Here is a 21103-nt window from a genome sequence, read left to right as displayed (position 1 = left end):
TGCAGATTAACATCACAAATAGGTGAATAAATGATTAAAATTTAAATTATACGTAGCTGTAGTTGTGGCTAATATAAATTTATGCAAGAATAGTACTGAATTCATAGTGCCTTTTGGTCTTATATTACTAGCTGTCTGGGATTCTGAGAAATCTTTACTTGTAAAGATTGAGAATGATTGATTGAAAGAATGGTTTGTTCACATTGTTCCCTCTAGCTGGAATGACTTCTTTACCTCTGTGTATCCATTAGTGAGCTCCAACTTATCCTTCAAATTTCAACGAAAAATTTTTCTCCTTTGAAAGTTTCTGCTATTTCACACTGCCACCCCCTCATTCCAATCCAGGTTATCATTCTTTCCTCCAGTTATCCATACAGCTTCTCTCTGGAGATTCTGTGTTTACTGTCTGATAGTTTTTGTTATTCCCACTGCTTACAGATTCTTCTAGTTCAAGCACCAGATCTTATTTTTGAGTTTATTACCACTCTCTTTAGCCTTCCTTCCCAGAACCTGGAAGTGTTCTAAAGTTAGTGAATAGTCAATGAAAATTTGTGAAATTGAATGCCTAACATGAGATTTGGACAGAAATTGAATAAAGATTCAATGTTTAGATTAACTGAAGATATAGATAAATTGTTGGATTTTTTTTTGTGTGTGGTGGTGGTTGTGTTTGTTTGTTTTGTGGTGCTGGAGATCAAACCCAAGGATTTCTGAATCCTAGGCAAGGACTCTACCATTGAGCTGTACTGCCAGTTCCTAGATGCATTTCAGTGTCAGGCAAGAATGTTATCCCTTAAGCACTTAAAGAAGCTTTTCTGGGTTCTAAACTGAAGAACAATATTTGTCACAATTGATAGGGCAAAGAGATATGTTTTAAAAAGTCATATTTGTGATCCAGAATTTTATCTTTTCATTCTCAAATAGATCTCCATGATATAATTACCATTTTAGAGAAGCCATTCTTTACAGATGGTTGATGTTATATCAGGATTCAGTTACACATCGTATAACATGCCAGCATGTGGGACCTGTAAACCTGTCTCTGCAGAGCTAGGAAGTTATAGTGGACTGGACTGTGAAGGTAGACTGCTGCAGTTGAAGATTTCAAGGCCAAGATTTCAACTAATATATTGCTTGAAATTCCCCTAACTGTGGAAACATTTATAGAGTTCCTATGTTCACAGCACATGAAAATGAGATAAGAAGTGGTTCTTCATACTTAACTTTCTTCAAATAGCTCATAGTCAGAGTTAGTATCAGATAATTAAATATCACAAAATGTGGTAACTGCTCTAACAAAGTTCTAAGAAAGCATAGAGGAGGGAAGGATTTATTTTGTCTGAAGAGAGGAGGCATTGATTTCCAGAAAGTTCACTATAGATAAAGTGACTTACTTAATTTGGTCTAGAAGGACATGAACTTGTTGCAGAGGGCAAGATTAGGTGGAGCATTCAGAAAAGAATAGGTGTAGAATGGAGGAGGAGGACTGTTGGTAGAATATTTTAGTCCAGGAGGAAGATGCAAGCTAAGACCAGTGTCATTAGGCATAGAGAGGAGAGACAACATCAAAAGAAATTTTACTTGATGGAAGGAGTATGGTGGATATTGGGGTAGTAAAAAAAAACCAAAACCAAAACCAAAAAAAACCATGAAAGATAACAGATTTTCTTGTTGTACAATTTTGATGATGATTGTGTTGATATGTGTAGGTTAAATGTCCTTATGTTTTATAGCTTAATAGTTAATAGGAAATAGTGTTAAATATAGTTTTCTGAGTTGTACAGTTTACATGTTTTTTTTTTTTGCGGGGGATATGTGCCTTTTTTTCTTCAGGTATTATCGGAGTTAGATATCACGGTTCCACTTCAACTCTTAATAAGTATGTTTTCTGATGGAGTTAATTCTGTCAAAGAACTGGCAAATCAAAGAAAATCAAGAGTCAATGAACTGGCAGGGAACCTTGCAGCTCGAAGGGTAATTATTTCTTGTTTTACTTGTTAAGATTAAAATAAAATAAAACTCCTGTCAGTTATATCAGTATCTGAAAGTATCTCACTAGGAATTCATCACATCTCGTTCCATTAATCTTTTAATCACAGTAAGTAAAACATTAAATTAGGATAGGTTTGGTATAATCGCTAATCAGTAAGTTAATGACTTTTTATTTTCCTTTGAATTGGTTTGAAGTTTAGTTTCCTCATCATTGATAAAGGAAACAGAATAGCTTTTTTGGTTATATGTTCTGATTTTTTTTTTTTTTTGGCAGGGGAGAGTGTTTCCCAGTTAATAAGAATTCTTTACTAGCCACTGGCATATCAGCATTTCTTGTTGGGAGTGAGGAATTTGGAGGATTAATTATTTCTATTTGCCCTGTGTTTGGGGAAGGTCAACTGGTGGAAGCTGTCACTGTGAACTATAGAATACATTTCCTTGATTTCTTTGTACTTTTGTGGATGAGAATAATATGTCAAAATTGTAAGAACTTTTTGATAATATTGCTGTGGAGGACTTGAGAGGACCTGAGAAGACCTGAAAGTTTCTGCTGATAGAGGGATATTCTCAGACCATGAGCAGTTTTGGAGAAGTTGACTTTCACCTAAGGGTTGTTCTCAACTCTGAAATCAATGCTCTCAGCATCAGGCCTCTCCATAGAACAGTCCCATAATATTTCCACCTGCCATTAGGGATCAGAAAGTCTAATATAATCATGGGATCATACTTGGTATTCAAGGAAGTGAGTTCTCATAGATGACATTATAAATATCCATGGATTCTAATTACTCTTGCTGTTTGTTTTTAAAGTGGTATTTGTGGATCTTGATGAGAGAAAATAGAGTCATACACAGATAATTTGGCAGAACTCTGTTACAAAATCTATCTTTGATATAAGTGAAAAACCTTTAATGAAGATTCTTCCTGTAGTTACAGTAAAGGTTAAAAGCCAGTAAGGATTGATGAAGCACCCACGGTCTAGTAGCAGTCCAGACCGAAGTTACTGTGCTCTTAGGGCTGAAGGAAGAAAGAAAAGATTTCTGGTCTGAGAGCAGAACCCCAAGAAAGGGCTGACTGGAAGAAAATATACAATAGTAGCAACACTCCATGAATGTAGCTCCAAAGCAGGAGAGGTTAGTGAGAAATATTCCTACCACTCAGCTGTCCAGCTTCAGCTCTTCTGCTGCTGTCTCTCCTTGACTAAACCCAACTGGATACTAGGTAATAGGAGACAAGGAAAATTCAGTCCATAGCATCCTTGGGTATAAAGTAAGGGTATTAAGGTAGTGATGGCCTAGTTTGGGCATGGGGTGGGAAAAGGGAGAATAACAAATATAGTAGGTTTGATATGAAGTGTTTTCTGATGATAGTTTAATCATTATAATCCCAGAGGCCATTGTTCTTTAATAAGTCATATCAATTTGAGATTCTGTGCTTACCATCTAAAATTTATCTTACAGTGCTTCCCTTTTTCAATCCCTCATTTTTTCTGGGTCTGGTTTTCAGTAGGTTTAGACAACCTAGTTTAATCTCATTTGATTGGAGATGTTTGATGGGATGAGAATGTAGTCAAATGTCTTCATTCTTCAGGTTGCTGATGAATACTAGTTCATCTAAACTGTCAGGAACCTAACAACTGCTCTGAAAATTTGGATGGCTTTACTTCTTGTTTTTATGTTTTGAGACTATAGAGAGCATTTGGAGGGAATATGGCCATTGGGAAATGTCAAAGGAACTCAGTGTGATAGCTGGAAACACCTTCCATTGAGTCCTCAACTATTTTATATGGTAATTTTAGCTTCTGAGTATATTCATGCATGACATTTTTTCTTACAGGTGAGTGTTGCCTCTGATCCTGGTCGGCGAGCTCAGCATAATATGCTGAGCCCATTTCATAGTCCTTTCCAGAGTCCATTTCGGAGTCCTATGCGTAGTCCATTTCGTAGCCCTTTCAAGAATTTTGGACACCCAGGAGGAAGGACTATTGACTTTGATTGTGAAGATGATGAAATGAATCTAAATTGTTTCATCCTCATGTTTGATCTTCTCCTGAAGCAGGTAGCTGAAGCATGAGCTTCCTTTAGATCAGAGGTGAAGAATGAGGCATTGGATAGTAATTCTTTTATATGAATTGGTATCTTCTCACTTACTGAAAGGATGCATCAACACTCAAGACATTTTTGAGATTCCTTTGAGAATTTCCTAAAGAGTATGAAAACTACTTGTGTGAATATCTACAATGATATTAACATGAGAAGCGTTTGAATTTTAAAAGCACACTAGCATTATTAGAGTTAATTCTGTTGACTAAGTTGATTGAACAAACTGGATAATCGTTATCTTCAAAAAGAACAAAGTACAATTCTCTAGTGATGAGGCTAATTTTAATATATTTTATAAGTTGCTATTTGATTATTTTTGTGTATAGGTATGTACTTGTGTATGTGCTGGTCCTGTGGCTTGAAATCAGGACCTGGACACAGTCCATGAGCTTTTTTGCTCAAGTACCACTTGAGCCACAGCTCTATTTCCAGCTTTGTGCTGGTTAATTAGAGAGAAGAATCTCATGAACTTTCCTACCTGGGCTGGCTTTGAACCCTGATCCTCAGATCTTAGCCTCTGGACTACTTAGGATTATGTATGTGAGCCATTGGCACGCAACTATTTGGAGATCTTTTTAGAAGATGAGTTTTGTGATGATACTGGGGCTTTAACACAGGGTCTAAGCACTGTCTGATTGTTCACTCAAAGCTGGCATTATTGAGCCTACAACTCCACATCCAGTTTTTTGGTGGTTAGAGTTAAGAGTCTTCTGGACTTTCCTGCCTGGGCTGATTTTGAACTGTGATCATTAGATCTCAGCCTTCAGCATAGCTAGGATTACAGGTGTGAGCCACTGGCTCCTAGCTTGAAAAGATAGGTTTTTAAGCTTTCATCAAGAGAACATTTCTTTGTAACTTTCTTTTTGAAACAAGTATTTCAGATTTGCAGAGAAGTTACAAGAAGACTATCAAGAATTCCTAAATACTTCTCCCTCAAATTCTTAATATGTTAACACTTTTATCTTTTTCTCTCTTTGTATATGCACGAATCTGGTTAATCTTTTTAAAGAGTAAGTTACAAACGTGGTATCCCCATATCCCTAAATACTTAATGGAGCATTTTCTACAAAATATGGACATTCTCTTATATCACCGCAATAGAGTGGTAATATAACCTTAAACACAAAAGATTCATTTTTTAAAAATTTATTTTTATAAAACATTTTAATTTTTGTAAAAACTTTTTATTGTAAATTGTAAACAATTTTATTTACAAATTTAAATGTAAAAATTAAAAATTGTAAAAATTTTACAATTTGTAAAATTGTAAAAAAAATATTTTTGCTGATAGTGGGGGCTTGAACTCGGCCTCATGACCTCATTTCACTTTTTCACTCAAGGCTGGTGCTCTGCCACTTGGGCCACTTTGTCGACCTCCAGATCATTCATTTTTAAATTGATACAGTAACAATATCATTTTTCTAGCTAAATAAGAAGAACAGCAGCAGAAATGTTTTTGGTCCAGGAGCAATCCAGAATCACTCAGTGTCCATTGGTCCTACTTTCTTACTCTTCTTCAGTCCAGGGCAGTCCCTCATATGTATCATTCACATCCTTGACATTCTGAAGAATATTGCCAAGTTATTATTATTATTATTATTGTTGGCCATGGGGCCTGAATTCTGGGTCTGGGCACTGTCCCTCAGCTCTTCAGCTCAAGGCTAGTGTTCTACCACTTGAGCCATAGCACTACTTCTGGCTTTTTTCTGCTTATGTGGTACTGAGGAATCAAACCCAGGGCCTCATGCATGCAAAGCAAGCGCTCTACCACTGAGCCACCTTCCCAGCCCTGCCAAGTTATTTTGTAAAATGTGTTTCAATTTGGGTTTGTCTGATGTTTCTTTATGTTCATTGGAGTCATACATCTTGGTAGGAAGATCACAGATGTGACACTATGTCCTGTATAGGCAGAAGATATAATAGTTTCCTTCCTGGTGATGGTAACTTTGGTCACTTGGTTAATGAGATTTTTTGCCAACTTTCTTTACTTTATAAAGTCACTACAGTCAGCCCTCTGTGTGTTCCCCTGGGTTCTACATCTACAGATTCAAACACAACCACAAATCAAAAATATTTGAAAAAATAGAAATTGTATCCATTCTGAACATATACAGACTTAGGTTCTTATTATTGTTCCCTGAACAATACAGAATAGCAACTATTCATATTGTATTACTTAAAAATAGCCCTAATATGATTTTAGGCATATAGAAGGATATGCATAGGTTGTATGCAAACACTGTAACATTTTATATAAGGGATTTGAGCACCCATGGATTTTGGAATCTGTGGGTGGTTCTGAAGTCAATCCCCTAGAGATATGGAGGATGATTATATGTTACCTTTTGTAATTAGTAACATGTGGGAGAATACTTTTAAGACTACAAGACTTCCTATTTCTTATCAGATTTTAATTCTCTAGTTTTGTTGATGGATGATTCATTCTTAAATCTGTTATTACTATGATGACTGCCTAATGATAATTATAATTCTATAATTTCTTTAAAATTTATTTGCTGATATTCTACTAAAGGAACAGGTTTTCCTTTTTGCTGACATACATTTATTCATCTAATTACTCCTACATGCACCACTGAATTCTTATTTTATCAAGTGGGTTATAATGTGCTACTTACTTGTTTTGTTTGCATTGTTCCATATATAGTCACTGGGAGTCCTGTCAAGATGGTTCTTTTGGTCTCTTCACTCTGTCTTTGTTCCTGTCTCTCTATCTCTGTGAATTTTTGTGTTGCTGTGGATAGAACACAGGACCTGTACACACTAAACAAGTGCTCTACTACTAAGCAGTATCTCCAGCCTTCCACATTTCCTTGATTTCTAGCATAGCTAGATATGTTCCAGGCTCATTTTTATATTTTTCTAGCCCTTGATGAAATGATGCCAGGCATTTCTCCAAGGAAAACTGGCTCTTGTCAGTGGATAATAGCTTTTAGAAACCACGGTCAAGGTGAGGAGCAGAGTTGTTTTTATAATAGGTAAAATCTGGACTGGAGGTGTGACTTAGTGGTAAGAGAACCTGCCTTACAAGCATGTGGCCCTGAGTTCAAACCCTAGTACTGCAAAAAAGAGAGAGGAAAAAATGCATTCTATTAAATGGGCAAAATCTCACAATTATGCTTGAAAAATAACTTTTAAAAACTCTCAAATTTTACACATGATTCTTAAAAGAATTCCTATTGCTTTGACTTGTATTTATATTATTTTTAGAGGAGCTTATAGAAAGGAATGTATATTCTTGTTTTAGAAGACTATATTCTTTAATAATATGATAATACTGTCAATTATTAAAAATTATCTCTAAGTAGTATCAATAGAATATTTGATAAAAGGACCAAACTTCTTCTTTTTTTGTCTGTGTGTATGTGTGTGTCTCTTTTCCATTGTCTTCCAGATGGAGTTGCAAGATGATGGAATTACAATGGGTTTAGAGCACAGCTTGTCAAAGGACATTATTTCTATTATAAACAATGTCTTCCAGGCCCCCTGGGGGGGCTCCCATTCTTGCCAGAAGGATGAAAAAGCAATTGAGTGTAACTTATGTCAGTCTAGTATTCTCTGCTATCAGCTTGCGTGTGAACTCCTGGAGAGACTAGCTCCCAAAGAAGAAAGCCGGCTGGTGGTAAGCAGTTGCAGAAATGAGATGACTCATATATAGTAGAAATAAAAAAAATTCAGTAGTTGGTGTAATGGGATCTTTCTCCCATGCTGGGTTACAGGTAAGATTGTGTTAAAAGAAAGGCCTTGTGTTTCTGCTAACTCAGGCTCCTGGAAAGGGATGGAGCCCCATACAGAACTTAAGTAGGTGGTTTGAGTTAGAGTCATAGCAACTTGATTTATGTAATTCTTATGAATGCAAAATATTACTTGTATTCCTAAAATAATTTTAGTGCTAAATTATTTTATAATTTAAGTAATAATGCAGACAATAGCATATGTAACCATATAATAAATAGCTTGTAAATGGACACTGTTCCAAAGTAACTTTGGATTGTAAAACACATTGACTTCATCAGCAATCAAGAAAACCTTCATTCCTTTTTACAGATTACTTTTCTTGTTTAAATAAAATTGTCTAAATTGATAAATGCCAAATTTTGCTCCATATAGTAGCTATTTTCTGTATAGCCTATTTTTTAAAGACCTAAGATATAATATTTATAATACCAAAATACTTCCATACCATCAGAAGTAGATGAAGCTGAATTACTTGAGTCATTTCCTGCCATCTTTTTCTCTTTTGTCTTCTCTTTTCTGTTAATCTAGGGTTGAAAGTAACTTCTCTAAAATGTACAGTATACAATCAATGAAGTCTTTCTTTAGTTTCAATTCATTTAACTTATTAGTCCTACCTGGCTCAACATAAAATCTTTGTAGTATATATTCTTGCATAGTCATCAGATTTTTATTGTAGGACAGTCACAACTTCCAATGGCCAGCTTTTGGTAACCACCATTTTATTCTCTACCACTAGGAGTTTTAGATTCATATGTAAATAATAATGTGCTGTGCTTGGCTTTCTATGCCTTGCTCATTTTGTGTGGCATAATATCCTTCAGGTTCAATTAGTAAGTATAAAATAATATTTAACATCCACCCCATCATAAAACCAAGTCCAAACAAGACACAATAATAGATGATGAGAAATCAGTCTCTGGAGCTCACTGGTAGAGAATGCTAAATTAGCATACATGGAAGCCTCAGGTTTAATTCCAACAAAAAAAATCCTATGGTTTAATCAGGAAGACTTTTTTTTTTTTTTTTTTTTTTTTTTTTTTTTTTTTTTTTGGTCGTGGGGCTTGAACTCTGGGCCTGGGCACTGTCCCTCAGCTCTTTAGCTCAATACTAGCGCTCTATCACTTGAGCCACGGTGCCACTACTGGTTTTCTGATGCTTTATTGGAGATCAAAGTCTCACAGACTTTCCTGCCCAGGTTGGTTTTGAACCGTGATCCTCAGATCTCAGCCTTCTGAGTAGCTAAATTATAGGCGTGAGCCACCAGCACCTGGCTAGGAAGACTTTTAAGTAAAGAAAAAACTGTAGGAAAAGACAGCACTTGGGCTGGGAAGGTGGCTCAGTGGTAGAGTGCTTGCCTTGCATGCATGAAGCCCTGGGTTTGATTCCTCAGCACCACATAAAGCAGAAAAAGCTAGAAGTGGCACTGTGGCTCAAGTGGTAGAGCACTAGCCTTGAGCTGAAGAGCTGAGGAACAGTGCCCAAGCCCAGAGTTCAGGTTCCATGACTGACAAAAAAAGCAAAAAAAAAAAAAAAAACAAAACAAAAAAACCTTGGAAAAGATAGCACTTGGAAGGTTGAGGTAGGAGAATCTTAAGATCAAGCCCAGCATGGGCTACATGGCAAGACCTTGTCACACAAAAAAACCCAAAACAAACAACAAAGCAAACTAAAAATCCCACAAGACAGTATGATGAATCAAATGATGAAGGGATGAACAAAGTAGCTATGGGTATATGGAAAAATCCATATGCTGGGGTCAAGAAAACCTTGTTGGGGAAGATGAGACCTGAACATTAAGTAAAGGAGGAGTGGAATTAATAAAAGGAAGATTATAGGACTTTCCAGAACTAGAAAAGTGCCTAAAATGATAGATACCCATTAATCCAATTTTTTTGCTGGATAGATTAATCCATTTGTCAGGGCAGAATCCGAATTATTTCATCTCTTATTATCTCAGAATTTTAACATGGGTTTCAGAGGGAGCTGACCATACTCAAACCACTGCATTCAAGTGCTGATGCATGCATCATTGGAAATATGGATCATATTCTTCAGGGAAGATTAGAAAGATATGGATGCTGTAGCCATGTGCATATTGTGGTAGGATGTGTAGGGTGAGATGGGAAGAGAACTAATGTTGTAATTCTGGGAAGTACTAGTTCTTAAGAAGGGGAAGAAGGAACAAAAAGAAAGAAAGACCGGAAATAAATTGAGAAGAACCAGAGATACAAAAGAAAAATGGGAGAACATTAGCACAGAAACCAAGGTAGATTGTTTAGAAAAGGAGGGCATAGTCTTCCATATTGAGTTTTAAAGAGAGGAAAAATATAGAAAAGTGCCCTTGGATTTCTGAAATTAGGGGGTCCTTAGTGCTCTCAGAGATGATGCTAACCAAGAGCCAGAGTCAGATTCTAGAAGTTTACAGTTTGAAGACTGTCAGCTGAAGAAGTATTTACAAGAAGTATAGACTTTTCTTTCAAGGAGAGAGTGAAGAAGTTGGATGGGGCTGCCAGGAGCTTCCTTTGCCCTGTTCCTAACAGACCTTTAATTTCATTTTTAATTTTGAGTTAACATGCATTTGTAATATGAGGTTTTGTTGTGATATTTCCATATACACACACAGTGTAATTTGAATAAATATCTCCTCTACCACATTCCCATCTCCCCTTCCTCCTCCTCCTTTTAAAAATGTTTAGAGGGTTTCATTATGCTGTTAACTCATATGTATCTGTGTTATATATATCATCATTATCATAAGTATTTTAGGTCTGTACTCCACAAATGAGCAAGAACACTTGATAATCTTTTTTTTTTTGAGTTTGGTTTGTCTTGCTCAACATGATCTCCAGACAGCAAGCTTCCGATACTGTGCCATTTTTTTTACAACATCATGCCATAAAACAAGGAAAGAAATAAGCATAAACATGGAACAACTGAGCCACCAAAGCAATCCCCAATGTCCACATGTTTTTCATTTGTCATGGGCTCAAAATCAATTTGGAGATAGAGCTAAAGGATTTAGTTTTTCTCTCTTGAATTTGATGGGAAGAGAGGCTCAATAAAAGTGTTAGTGTTTGATTTTTTAATGATTGATGTAGATTAAAAGAAGTCAGGTAGTAGGGGGAAAACAAAGGAGGAGGTAACAATGCTTAATTGGAAATGTACTTGTTACCTTGCTCATGTAACTGTAACCCCTCTGTACAGCATTTTTACAATAAAAATGCATTAAAAATAAAAATAAAAAAAGAAGTCAGATAACTCCTGGCTTCAAAGATGTTTATCAACAATACCCTAGTTTTGTTATACTTTAGTATAAAGCTGTGAACTTTGTAACTTTATAAAACAAGACATAAAACAAATAAAACAGGAGGATAAAGTACTAAATTAGTAAAAGAGGACTCTGTCTTAGAACACAGTTTCTGTGCACTGCCATCTTAACTGTTTCAGCTTCCTCCTGAGTCAAGTGGAGGACAAGAGATTGAGGAGAGGATGTGAAGAATTGCTGGCAGAAGTCTTAGTCAGGTTTGCAAGACAGGTAACACCAATCCAACCACATTAGATGACAGTACCAGAAATGTGGGTTATTGAGTATATGTAGAAAAATCAATATGCAGCACACAACCTCCCACTGTATCAAGTTGTATGAAATTCAATTTATAATTTGACTGTCTTGTTTTATGTGGCTTATGAAAAGAAGCAACCTCACACACACACACACACACACACACACACACACACACACACACACAGAATATACATACTTAATGCTCTTTTTAAAATCTTTCCATTTTGCAGCTTATTTTGCATGTATAAACACAACATGTTGCATGTAAGTATAAATATATGTGTGCTTAGATAATGTCAAGTATTTACTCTGTAGCTGTTAAACAAGGTCTTCAAGTCTTCATCACCTGCCAGCTGTCATGCTACTTTCTGTTTTTATGCCTTTGACTGCAGATAGATATACAGGTAGATACCTTAAGAAAGTAAGATCATACAGTGGTTGTCATTTGTGTCTGGTTTATTTCACTTAATGTAGTGCCCTAAAATTTCTTCCAAATGGTAACATATGTCTGACTCTCTACTTTTTAAGATAAAATTCCATTGTGTAGATAGACTTTTTGTTCATTCATTTGGTTATTCATGGGCACCTGGGCTACATTACTTTCCTTTAACTCAGGTATTATATCACTTTCTTGTTCCTAAACCCCTGACAACCAGATAACCAGAGTTTGCATTTGAAAGTATCTCTGTGAACACTTTATTCCCTTCTAAATACCTTCTGTCATTGAACAAAATATGCACAGATGAGAATCGATTGGGGAGTGGCATAATCATCTTCGGGAATAAAGCAGAAGGTGGGAGAACAGGCTAGAAGATCTGACAATGATTTTGCTATCTTTCCATATTTATTTCAAGTGAAAGGAAGTATTTCAGCATAGCTTATATAGACTTCTCAGTGTCAACAAAGCAAGCTCAGGCCCTTCTAAGACTCACTCTCTGCTCAGCACACAGGCCAGGCAGTGATATACCTTTGTTGACCCAAGCCAGTTTTTTTTATAGCCCTCAAGAACTGCTCATCTGGCTGCTTGTTGTATTTGTTGCAGGAGCCCACAGACAGCCTTGAAGACAGTCTCCTTTCTTCCAGACCAGAGTTCATCATAGGCCCTGAAGCAGAGGAGGAAGATAATCCAGCAACCAAGCATGGAGAGAATCCAGGCAATTGCAGTGTGCCTACAGAACATGCTGGTAGGTGAATGTGGCTGTTGGGAAGTATGCAGTATACACTTTCCAGTTTGTGTTGCATAGAGCCTTGGCTCACACTGTTTCACACCATTGAAGCAGAGTTTTAAAGAATACCTGAGGTGATGTTTCATTGATTTTCAGAGTAGTAAAAGCTCTGTGTTGCTTTCTATGGAATGTTTTCATTGGAGTGAGTTCATGGTGGGGAGATGTGGGACAATGTGCTAAAGGCCTGGCAAGAGTGTTCCAGTGTGGTATATTTCAGAAGTTGTAGTTTTTGTTTGCTTTTCATTGTATTGAGAATTGAACCAGAGGTCTTTTGAATGCTAGACAAGTGCTCTGTCTCTTGAGATGCACCCCCTAGGCCTTTGGTTCATATTTTGTTTTTGAGATAGGATCATCATAACTTTGCCCGAAGTTGGCCGTCATCTTGCAATCTTTCTATCTTGCCTCCTCAGTAGTTGGGAATACAGGTATGTTTTACCATACCTGGATGTATTGAAGTATTTTTTTTTCCTCTCCTGGTCCTGGGGATTGAACTCAGGGCCTGGGCACTATCCCTGAAGTTCTTTTTGCTCAAGGCTAGCACTCTACCACTTGAGCCACAGTGCCACTTCTGGCTTTTTCTGTTTCAGTGGTACTAAGGAATCAAACCCAGAGCTTCATGCATGCTAGGCAAGCATGCTACCACTAAACCACTTCCCAGCCTCTATATTGGAGTTTTAAGAAAGATTTTCTTTAAATAAAGTATCCTTCAGAGAAGAAAGTTAGTCTGGCAGCATAGCTCAAATACCTGGCTAGCCAGGGTGAAGCCTTGAAAAGAAAGCCCAAATCTACTGATTTACTTCACCCTACTTCAGCCTTCTTACTTAGCAAATAAGAAAATAAATCCTAGATTGATTATTTCACTTGCTCATGGTCCTGTAGTTCATGATTCATTTGTAATTTATCATTTATATTCTTATAAATAAAATAAATGAGCTTCATTCTCTACCTTTGATTCTGGGCACAACAGAGGTGGGGTCTGGGAATTAGAAATCCAAATACTGAATACCTTATAGTGGCAGGAGTTGGGACTGAAACTTATTTATCCTGGTTTACTTAATAGTGAGCTTGTTTTAGGACTGAAGTTGTTAAGGCCTAGATTTAGAGTTAAACTTATGTAGATTTGAACCCTATGAGAAGTAGAGACATAGGATCCACAAACTATTTCTATGCAAATATCTGTCTATAATATAAAGTATCATAATATTTGCATATGAGCTATGTACTTCTCATATACATTAAATTATCCTTAGATTACTTAAGTAACAAAATGGAAAAGCTGTGTTTTATTTTATTTTGTTTTGTTTTGTGGTGATGAGGATGGATCCCAAGGCCTTACACATGCTAGGCATGAGCTTTAATACCCAGTTATATTCTTGGCCTATCATGAAAAAATTATACAGTTATTCTGTATAATTTATAGAACAATATGTTCAGTAAAGATGCAGTTATTTTTCTTTGAATACTTTTGAGCCTTGGTTGGATTGAATCTACCAATAGATACAGAAAGCCAACTGTACTATTTTCCTTGTTGAATTATTATAAACTCTACTTTAAAAAATATATGGGTATTCTGACACAGACAATAGCGCCTATCACAGCTTTGGTCTATTTTCCTTCTTTTATTTTTTATTTTCTTGCAAGAACAGTTACTGTCTCTATTGAGCTGGTCCTGTGGTGCACATCTGTAATTCCAGCACTCAAGAGGTTGAAACAAAGCAGATCATGAGTTCAAGGGCTACCTACATAAGAGATCCATCTCAAACAGAAGCAGACAACAAACTGTCGCCTCAGAGAAGCTCCTTTTGGCTTTCTTCCTAGATCAGTGTTCCTTATTGCTGAGCGCCTTAATGTTACTTCTGGTCTGTGACCTGCAGGAACCAATGTTCCATTGACATATGCTTAGTGAGTTCCATGTCATTCTAGATGATTCTCTTCTTTCTGCATCTTATAGAAAGCTGCATTTCTTATAGCGACTAGATATGTCCACACCAAAAATACATAAAAATGTTGTGTTAAACAAAATAGAATCAAGTGTGGATAACAAGCACTTAAAATGCCTGTGAGGGGCGGAGTCCCAAAAAACTATTTAATCTGAATACCAAGAGGGTTTGATGGATGTTATCTCTGATCCTAGGAATTTCCACAACTTACCATGACACAGTATTTCAGACATTTTGCACTCATTTTGATACCTGGTTCGCTAGTGGCTTCTAGTCTCTAGCATGCTAGTCTGTATGCCATATCCCTGCTCCACCATAGAGGTGAAAAGTTCAGGGATCCTCATGAGAAAATGAATCCATGAGTGGTGTTCTTTTCTTTTCTTTTTCTTTTTCTTTTTTTTTGGGTCTGGTCGTGGGACCTGAACTCTGGGCCTGGGCGCTGTCCCTCAGCTCTTCAGCTCAAGGCTAGCGCTCTACCACTTGAGCCACAGCGCCACTTCCAGCTTTTTCTTTTTGCTTATGTGGTGCTGAGGGATTGAACCCAGGGCCTCGTGCATGCAACGCAAGCGCTCTACCACTGAGCCACCTTCCCAGCCCCAATGAGTGGTGTTCTTATCTGAGTATATTCATCTTGTTCAAAATATGCTCATTTTGTGTTAGTCTATGTGATAAACCCCACTTTCAGTGCTAGTCGTCTTGCATACATCTCTTTAATATTTGTTTCCATTTTAATTACAAAGCTTCTCATCATTTAGGGAGCATAAGAGCTTCCATCTCACAGGAGCGCAGGGTTGGCTTGAGGTAGCTCAGAGAGCCAGACACTAGAATTTGTAATAGGCAACAAAGTGAAAGGGGAGGCTGACAACACTACTTCTGAAGGTTTCCTGCACTTGCCTCGTAGCAGGATATACGCTCATCTGGACACCAGTGCAGACATTACATAAACATTTTTGATACATTCGGTATCTATTTTTTCTGATCTATTTTTCTCTGATTTTATATCTTAGCAGACGGTGGGAGAAGTGGAGGTAAGCTAACTTTCGTGTAATTATTTCTCCACAGTGATAAAGAATGATACGGAAAGAAAATTTTGCTACCAACAGCTTCCAGTAACATTAAGACTAATATATACTATTTTCCAGGTATGTTTTTTTTTTTTTTAAATCTTTGATTGTTTGGCTTGGTAGCAATGCTGTTTTGAAAAGCCCAGTAACCATGTGGTTTGTTTACATAGGAAATGGCTAAGTTTGAAGAGCCAGACATTCTCTTTAATATGCTCAATTGCCTGAAGATTCTCTGTCTGCATGGAGAGTGTTTATACATTGCTAGAAAAGATCATCCTCAATTTTTAGCCTATATTCAGGACCATATGTTGATTGCCAGGTATGTCTTGCTAACCTTTCCTTTTTGTTTACACTTTAGGCTTTAGGTGTGAAAATTAAAATCAGAATATGACTTACTCTAGTTTTTGTTTTTGTTTTTGGTTGGTCGTGGGGCTTGGACTCTGGGCTTGGGCGCTGTCCCTCAGCTCTTCAGCTCAAGGCCAACGCTCTACCGCCTGAGCCACACCGCCACTTCCACTCTAGTTCATTTGACTTATTGTTCTTAGCTAAGAAAGCTTAATTTGTTATGGGAACTACATTATTCTGAATGCTAATATGAAAATAGCAGTGTTTACTTGCTAGATTCTGTGGAAATAAATATGGTAAAATAAAGATTATTTTATGCCTTTCAGTTATTTGATTGGGTAATAAAATAGTATACCTAGTAGGCAAATTTGATTAAAGTAAATTATATGTATGTATCAAAACATTACAGTGATAATTTTTTACACAGTTAATATGTTATTAAAAATAAAAATAAATATAATATAGTGAAAAGAAAGACTACGTCAACAGACAATAAGTTAATAATTACCTACTATAACTTGGTAACAATTTAATTATTTTCTTACCAGAACTAGAGCTGCTAATGAACATTTAAAATCCTTCCTCATGTTGTCTGATAAATTACTTTTAGAGTAATATGAGTCATTTTGAGAAGAATAATAAAACATCATCCTAGGTCTGTAGTGTTCTCTACCTGAGAATCTTAAAATACCTGTTATAATCTTCCTGGAAATAAATTTTTAAAAAGTCTTCATTTTACATGTAAGAGAATGAATTGATTAAAAAAAGGGAAGGGTGATTCATGTACACTTTGCTGACGCTGTCTCATGTTCACTCACTTTGTTCATTTATTTATTCAACAAATATATACAATGCTTACCATATACATTATTATACTAAGTGTACGAGAATTTGCAGTCTAGTTTGGAAAAGAATGAATACTAAAATATACAGAAGGTGACCATGATTTTTTTGTTATTTAATGTGGTCTACTTTTGAGAGTAGTTTTCATAATAACTTCAAAATATAAAAGTAGACTAAGTTCATCACACTCTTACCCAAGACACACGATCATTCTGTGTATGTATGTATATGTCTCTATTAATCTAAGGGAATGTGATTCATGGCTAATTTGCATAGCTCCCAGGTGGGCAGGAACATTTCTAGATGAATGATTAGGGAAGGACTCAGCAGAAGATACCGCTTGAGTGAGAAGTACAGTCAAGAATTTGCATAAAGGTTTGAAATAGGTAGGACATTTAGTGGAAAGCAGGAGTATCAAGGACAAATGGAATTGGAAGGAAGAGAAAAGAAATGGACAAGGCTTACTTAAATAATCCCAAGTTCTATTTTGCTGCATGGTGCAATTTTAGGAGAGAAGGAAAATAAAAGAAGCTAGAGAAGTAAGATGGGACTCAAGTGCAAAGAACCTTCAAAGATACTTTCTTTAATGAGGTCTCTGAAAGATAATAAAATAATGAGCAGGGTCAAAGTTGAGCCTTAATTGAGAATGTCAAAAAGAGCCACATTCAAAAGAATGCAAGGTCATGTCACAGGAATTAAAGGTTTATAAGCACAGTACTTTGTTTTCCGAAAAGTTTGTTATAATGGGACTGAAGGTATATAGCACAATATTCTGTTCTCTGAAAATTTTGTTACAAAAATAAAGGAAACATTGGCTACTTTAGAGGGGAAAGAGAGCTAATATCAAGGACTTGTAGGATAGGGAAAATTTGGATAGATTTATTACCAGTGGAAAAGGATCAGAAGAGAGGGCTAGAAAGAGAATAATGGTACCACCATCTGGAAAGCAAGTGACTGTAATCAAGAATAAAGGGTGGAGCTGGGTGCCAGAGGATGAGATCTGAGGATTACAGTTTGAAGCCAGATCAGGCAGGAAATGTCTGTGATATCCTTATCCCCACTTAACTACTGCCCTTCCTTCCCAAGAAAAGCTGGAAATGGGGCTGTAGCACAAGTAGTAGAGCACCAGCCTTGAGCACAAAAGCTCAAGGACAGTGCCAGGGATCTGAGTTCAAGACCCAAGCTTGCCACCAAAAATAAAGAAAGAAAGACAGAGAGGAAGGAAGGAAGGAAGGAAGGAAGGAAGGAAGGAAGGAAGGAAGGAAGGAAGGAAGGAAGGAAGGAAGGAAGGAAGGAAGGAAGAAATAACAAAGGGTAGAAAAGTGGAGGAATGTTCTTTCCTTTGACAGTGATAACTTCTGAGGAAAAGAGATCATTGGTGCTGAGTTTTGTTTTGCTGCCTTCAACTAAATTGAACATACCATTAAAGACAGATTGTGGCCTTTTTCCTTTGCATTCTTCATAGGGCTTATTTTCATACTCTAGAAACATCTTTATCTTCACAATGATAATAATGAATGATAATAGCTCAAGGTCACTGAATATCTACTATGCATCAACTATGCATCATGTTGTTTAATACAGCCCACAATAAGAGGAAATTAAAGTTCAGATGAGTTGAGACATTTACACATGATTGCATAGCTAATTAATGGTATAGGTAGGATTAGATCCATGTTTCCATTACTCAGATTAAGCATATGTCATTTGAAAAAATCTTTTAAATTCTAAAGCTTTGGTGTATCTTTTGACTAATGTAACTCCAGTGGCTTGTATCTCAATGTATTTTGCAAATAAGGTTAGTTCTACCATCTCTCAGTTAGTTCTACCATCTCTCTCTGTTTCTCTCTGTCTCTGTCTTTGTCTCTCTATGTCACTACCTCTCTCTGTCACTTTATCTTTTCCCCCCTCATCTTTCTTTCAGCCCATCAGTGAGGCCAGTTCTGTCAGAACTTTTTACAGCAACCTAAATGTTGTCTTATTCCTAGTCAGGATGACTCTGGAAGCGCTGGACTGATACCCTTCAATTCTGAGATTACAGAAGGAGGATATCTCAGAAGCCATATTGCTCTTGGAGAGAGGCTTTCTGACGCTATTATGTTTGGATCATATGCCCAATTATAGGCCAATCACTCTGTTCAGGATATTTGATTAATTTACATTTTGTGTTTCCCTTTATAACAGGAAAGGTGGAAAAGCTTGAGTGACAATCATATCAGTTCTTGCAGAGATTGTTATTAATAGAAAAACAGTTGTTCTTTTCCATAAATAAAGGGAAAAAACTGCTGGACAGGCAAAACCAATAAAAATGTCCAGATACTCACTATATGAAAAATTTAGCAGTCACTTATTATAACTGGCATAAATTTGTATGTTATTTAACTCATTGTTCATTTATAGAGCTGAATTTAGAAGTCAATTAAAATCTTATGTTAAAATACAGTGTCTATAATGTTACATAAAACAATTTCTTCAAACAGAATAAAGCCTAGGAAATGTTTGTCACAGGATTGTTATCTTGTGGATGAGTGCAGTTTCAACAAAAGCATCCCTACTGGATGCCAACTAACTACACTTTCCGTGAATTAAGACGTCGGGATTTTTTTTATTCCGAAAAGGTTATGGTAACTGTAAGCACTTTCCTTCTCCTTGGTTCCCCAGCCTGTGGAGAGTTGTCAAGTCTGAGTTCTCCCAGCTGTCCTCCTTGGCAGTCCCTCTCCTTCTCCATGCTCTGTCACTTCCTCATGGTGCTGACATCTTCTGGACAATCATAAATGGAAATTTCAACAGCAAAGACTGGAAGATGAGGTTTGAAGCAGGTATTTCTATATTAGCTTAACAATTCCCTGGGCCATAAGGTAAACCAGTTGTATAGTTTAAATTTTTTAAAAATTGTTATTATGAAAGTGATGTACAGAGGGATTATAGTTACATAAGTCAGGTAAAGAGTATATTTCTTTTTGGACAATGTCACCCCTTCCCTCACTCTCTTCCAGTTCTTTCCTGCCCATAATATAGTTAATTCTCAACATAGTATCTAGTGAGTACCACTGCTGCATTTGTTTACTCTTTGTCCCTCCATTTCTGTGCCTCCCCTTACCCTCCCCGAGACAGACAACAGAAAAGAAAACAAAAACAATGAAGAAAAAGCCCTCTGGTTTCCATTTTCTGGAGTTAATTTCAATAAAACTATTTTATATGATCAAAAGCACATAAGCATTGTGCCTTTGTGATCTTCTCCTAAGACAGATGTATAGTTTGGGCATTTATTTTTAGCCTTAATTTCTTTTATTTTTTGGAGGAGGGGGTGGGGAGGTGGTGGTGTTCAGTCGTAGGACTTGAACTCTGGGCCTGGCACTGTCCTTGAGGTCTCTTTGCTCAAGGCTAGAGCTCTACCACTTTGAGACACAGAGCAACTTCTGGTTTTCTGGTGGCTAATTGGAGATAAGAGTCTCACATTTTCCTGTGAAGTCTGGCTTTGAATGGTGATCCTCAGATCTCAGCCCCCTGAGTATCTAGGATTACAGCTATGATTAAGCCTGTCTTAACTCTAATTTCCCTTCCCATCCTTGTAAAGGGAATTCTCATGCTGTGTTCTTTGCTGGTTCCATTTAGATGAGCTTAGATGCAGTGTAGTTTTAGGGGGGATTCTTGCCATGTTTGCCAAAGTGTAATTACTCTTATTATACACACATAATTAACTTCAGCCTTCTTTACTCCTAGTTGCTTCCCAGCTTGGGTTATAATATGGCAACCCACATTGTTATTTGTATCAGAGTTACTTTCCCCAGAGTACTGAACCCACTCCTAGACCTATTGACTCAAAATCTTAAAGGGAGAGGTATCTAGATGTCTGATAAGTTATCCAGATAACTCAATGAAGTTTGCTGATACCTACTATATACACTTGCTACTGAGAGACACGTCTTTGGCCTTTCAGAGACCTGGTCTTCCCTGAGTCTGTTGCAGTGATGATTATAATTTCCTAGGGCATAGAATAGCAAGTTTTCTGAGTAATAAGTAAGAAAGGAACATGGGTGTGTTTTCTTAGCCTCAGATCTGCTAGCTCATCATCACTTCATTCTGCTAATACTTGCCTTATCAAGGGCAACAAACAGGTTTAGCATGCTGAGCCTAGCTCCTCATAACAGCCCTAGTGTCTAGAGTCCAAACATTTGGCACAGTAATGACTTTCTGTCAGGTTGGTTACCTATGACATCTTAGGGTTCAGTTTCCTAGTAACTTCAGAGAGTGCTTGCTTTTTGATGCT

The 21103-nt window shown here is 36.8% G+C and overlaps 1 protein-coding gene across 5 annotated transcripts in view; it reads left to right on the top strand.

The window, feature by feature from the left end:
* LOC138833113 (protein unc-79 homolog) overlaps nucleotides 1–21103 on the top strand; it is a 238281-nt gene that overhangs the window by 120627 nt on the left and 96551 nt on the right. For all 5 annotated transcript variants that reach the window (XM_070031453.1, XM_070031455.1, XM_070031454.1 and 2 more), the window contains exons 17-23: nucleotides 1834–1974; nucleotides 3829–4050; nucleotides 7507–7734; nucleotides 12458–12599; nucleotides 15644–15723; nucleotides 15816–15964; nucleotides 19495–19652. In XM_070031453.1, coding sequence (XP_069887554.1) covers nucleotides 1834–1974; nucleotides 3829–4050; nucleotides 7507–7734; nucleotides 12458–12599; nucleotides 15644–15723; nucleotides 15816–15964; nucleotides 19495–19652 — 1120 coding nt within the window. The remainder of the gene's footprint in view (nucleotides 1–1833; nucleotides 1975–3828; nucleotides 4051–7506; nucleotides 7735–12457; nucleotides 12600–15643; nucleotides 15724–15815; nucleotides 15965–19494; nucleotides 19653–21103) is intronic.

The sequence above is a fragment of the Dipodomys merriami genome, unplaced genomic scaffold (assembly GCF_024711535.1).
Source record: "Dipodomys merriami isolate MVZ:Mamm:240054 unplaced genomic scaffold, mDipMer1.0.p SCAF_200, whole genome shotgun sequence".
NCBI lineage: Eukaryota > Metazoa > Chordata > Mammalia > Rodentia > Heteromyidae > Dipodomys > Dipodomys merriami.
The sequence above is the reverse complement of the archived record's forward strand: the minus strand, read 5'-3'. Positions and strand labels throughout refer to the sequence as shown.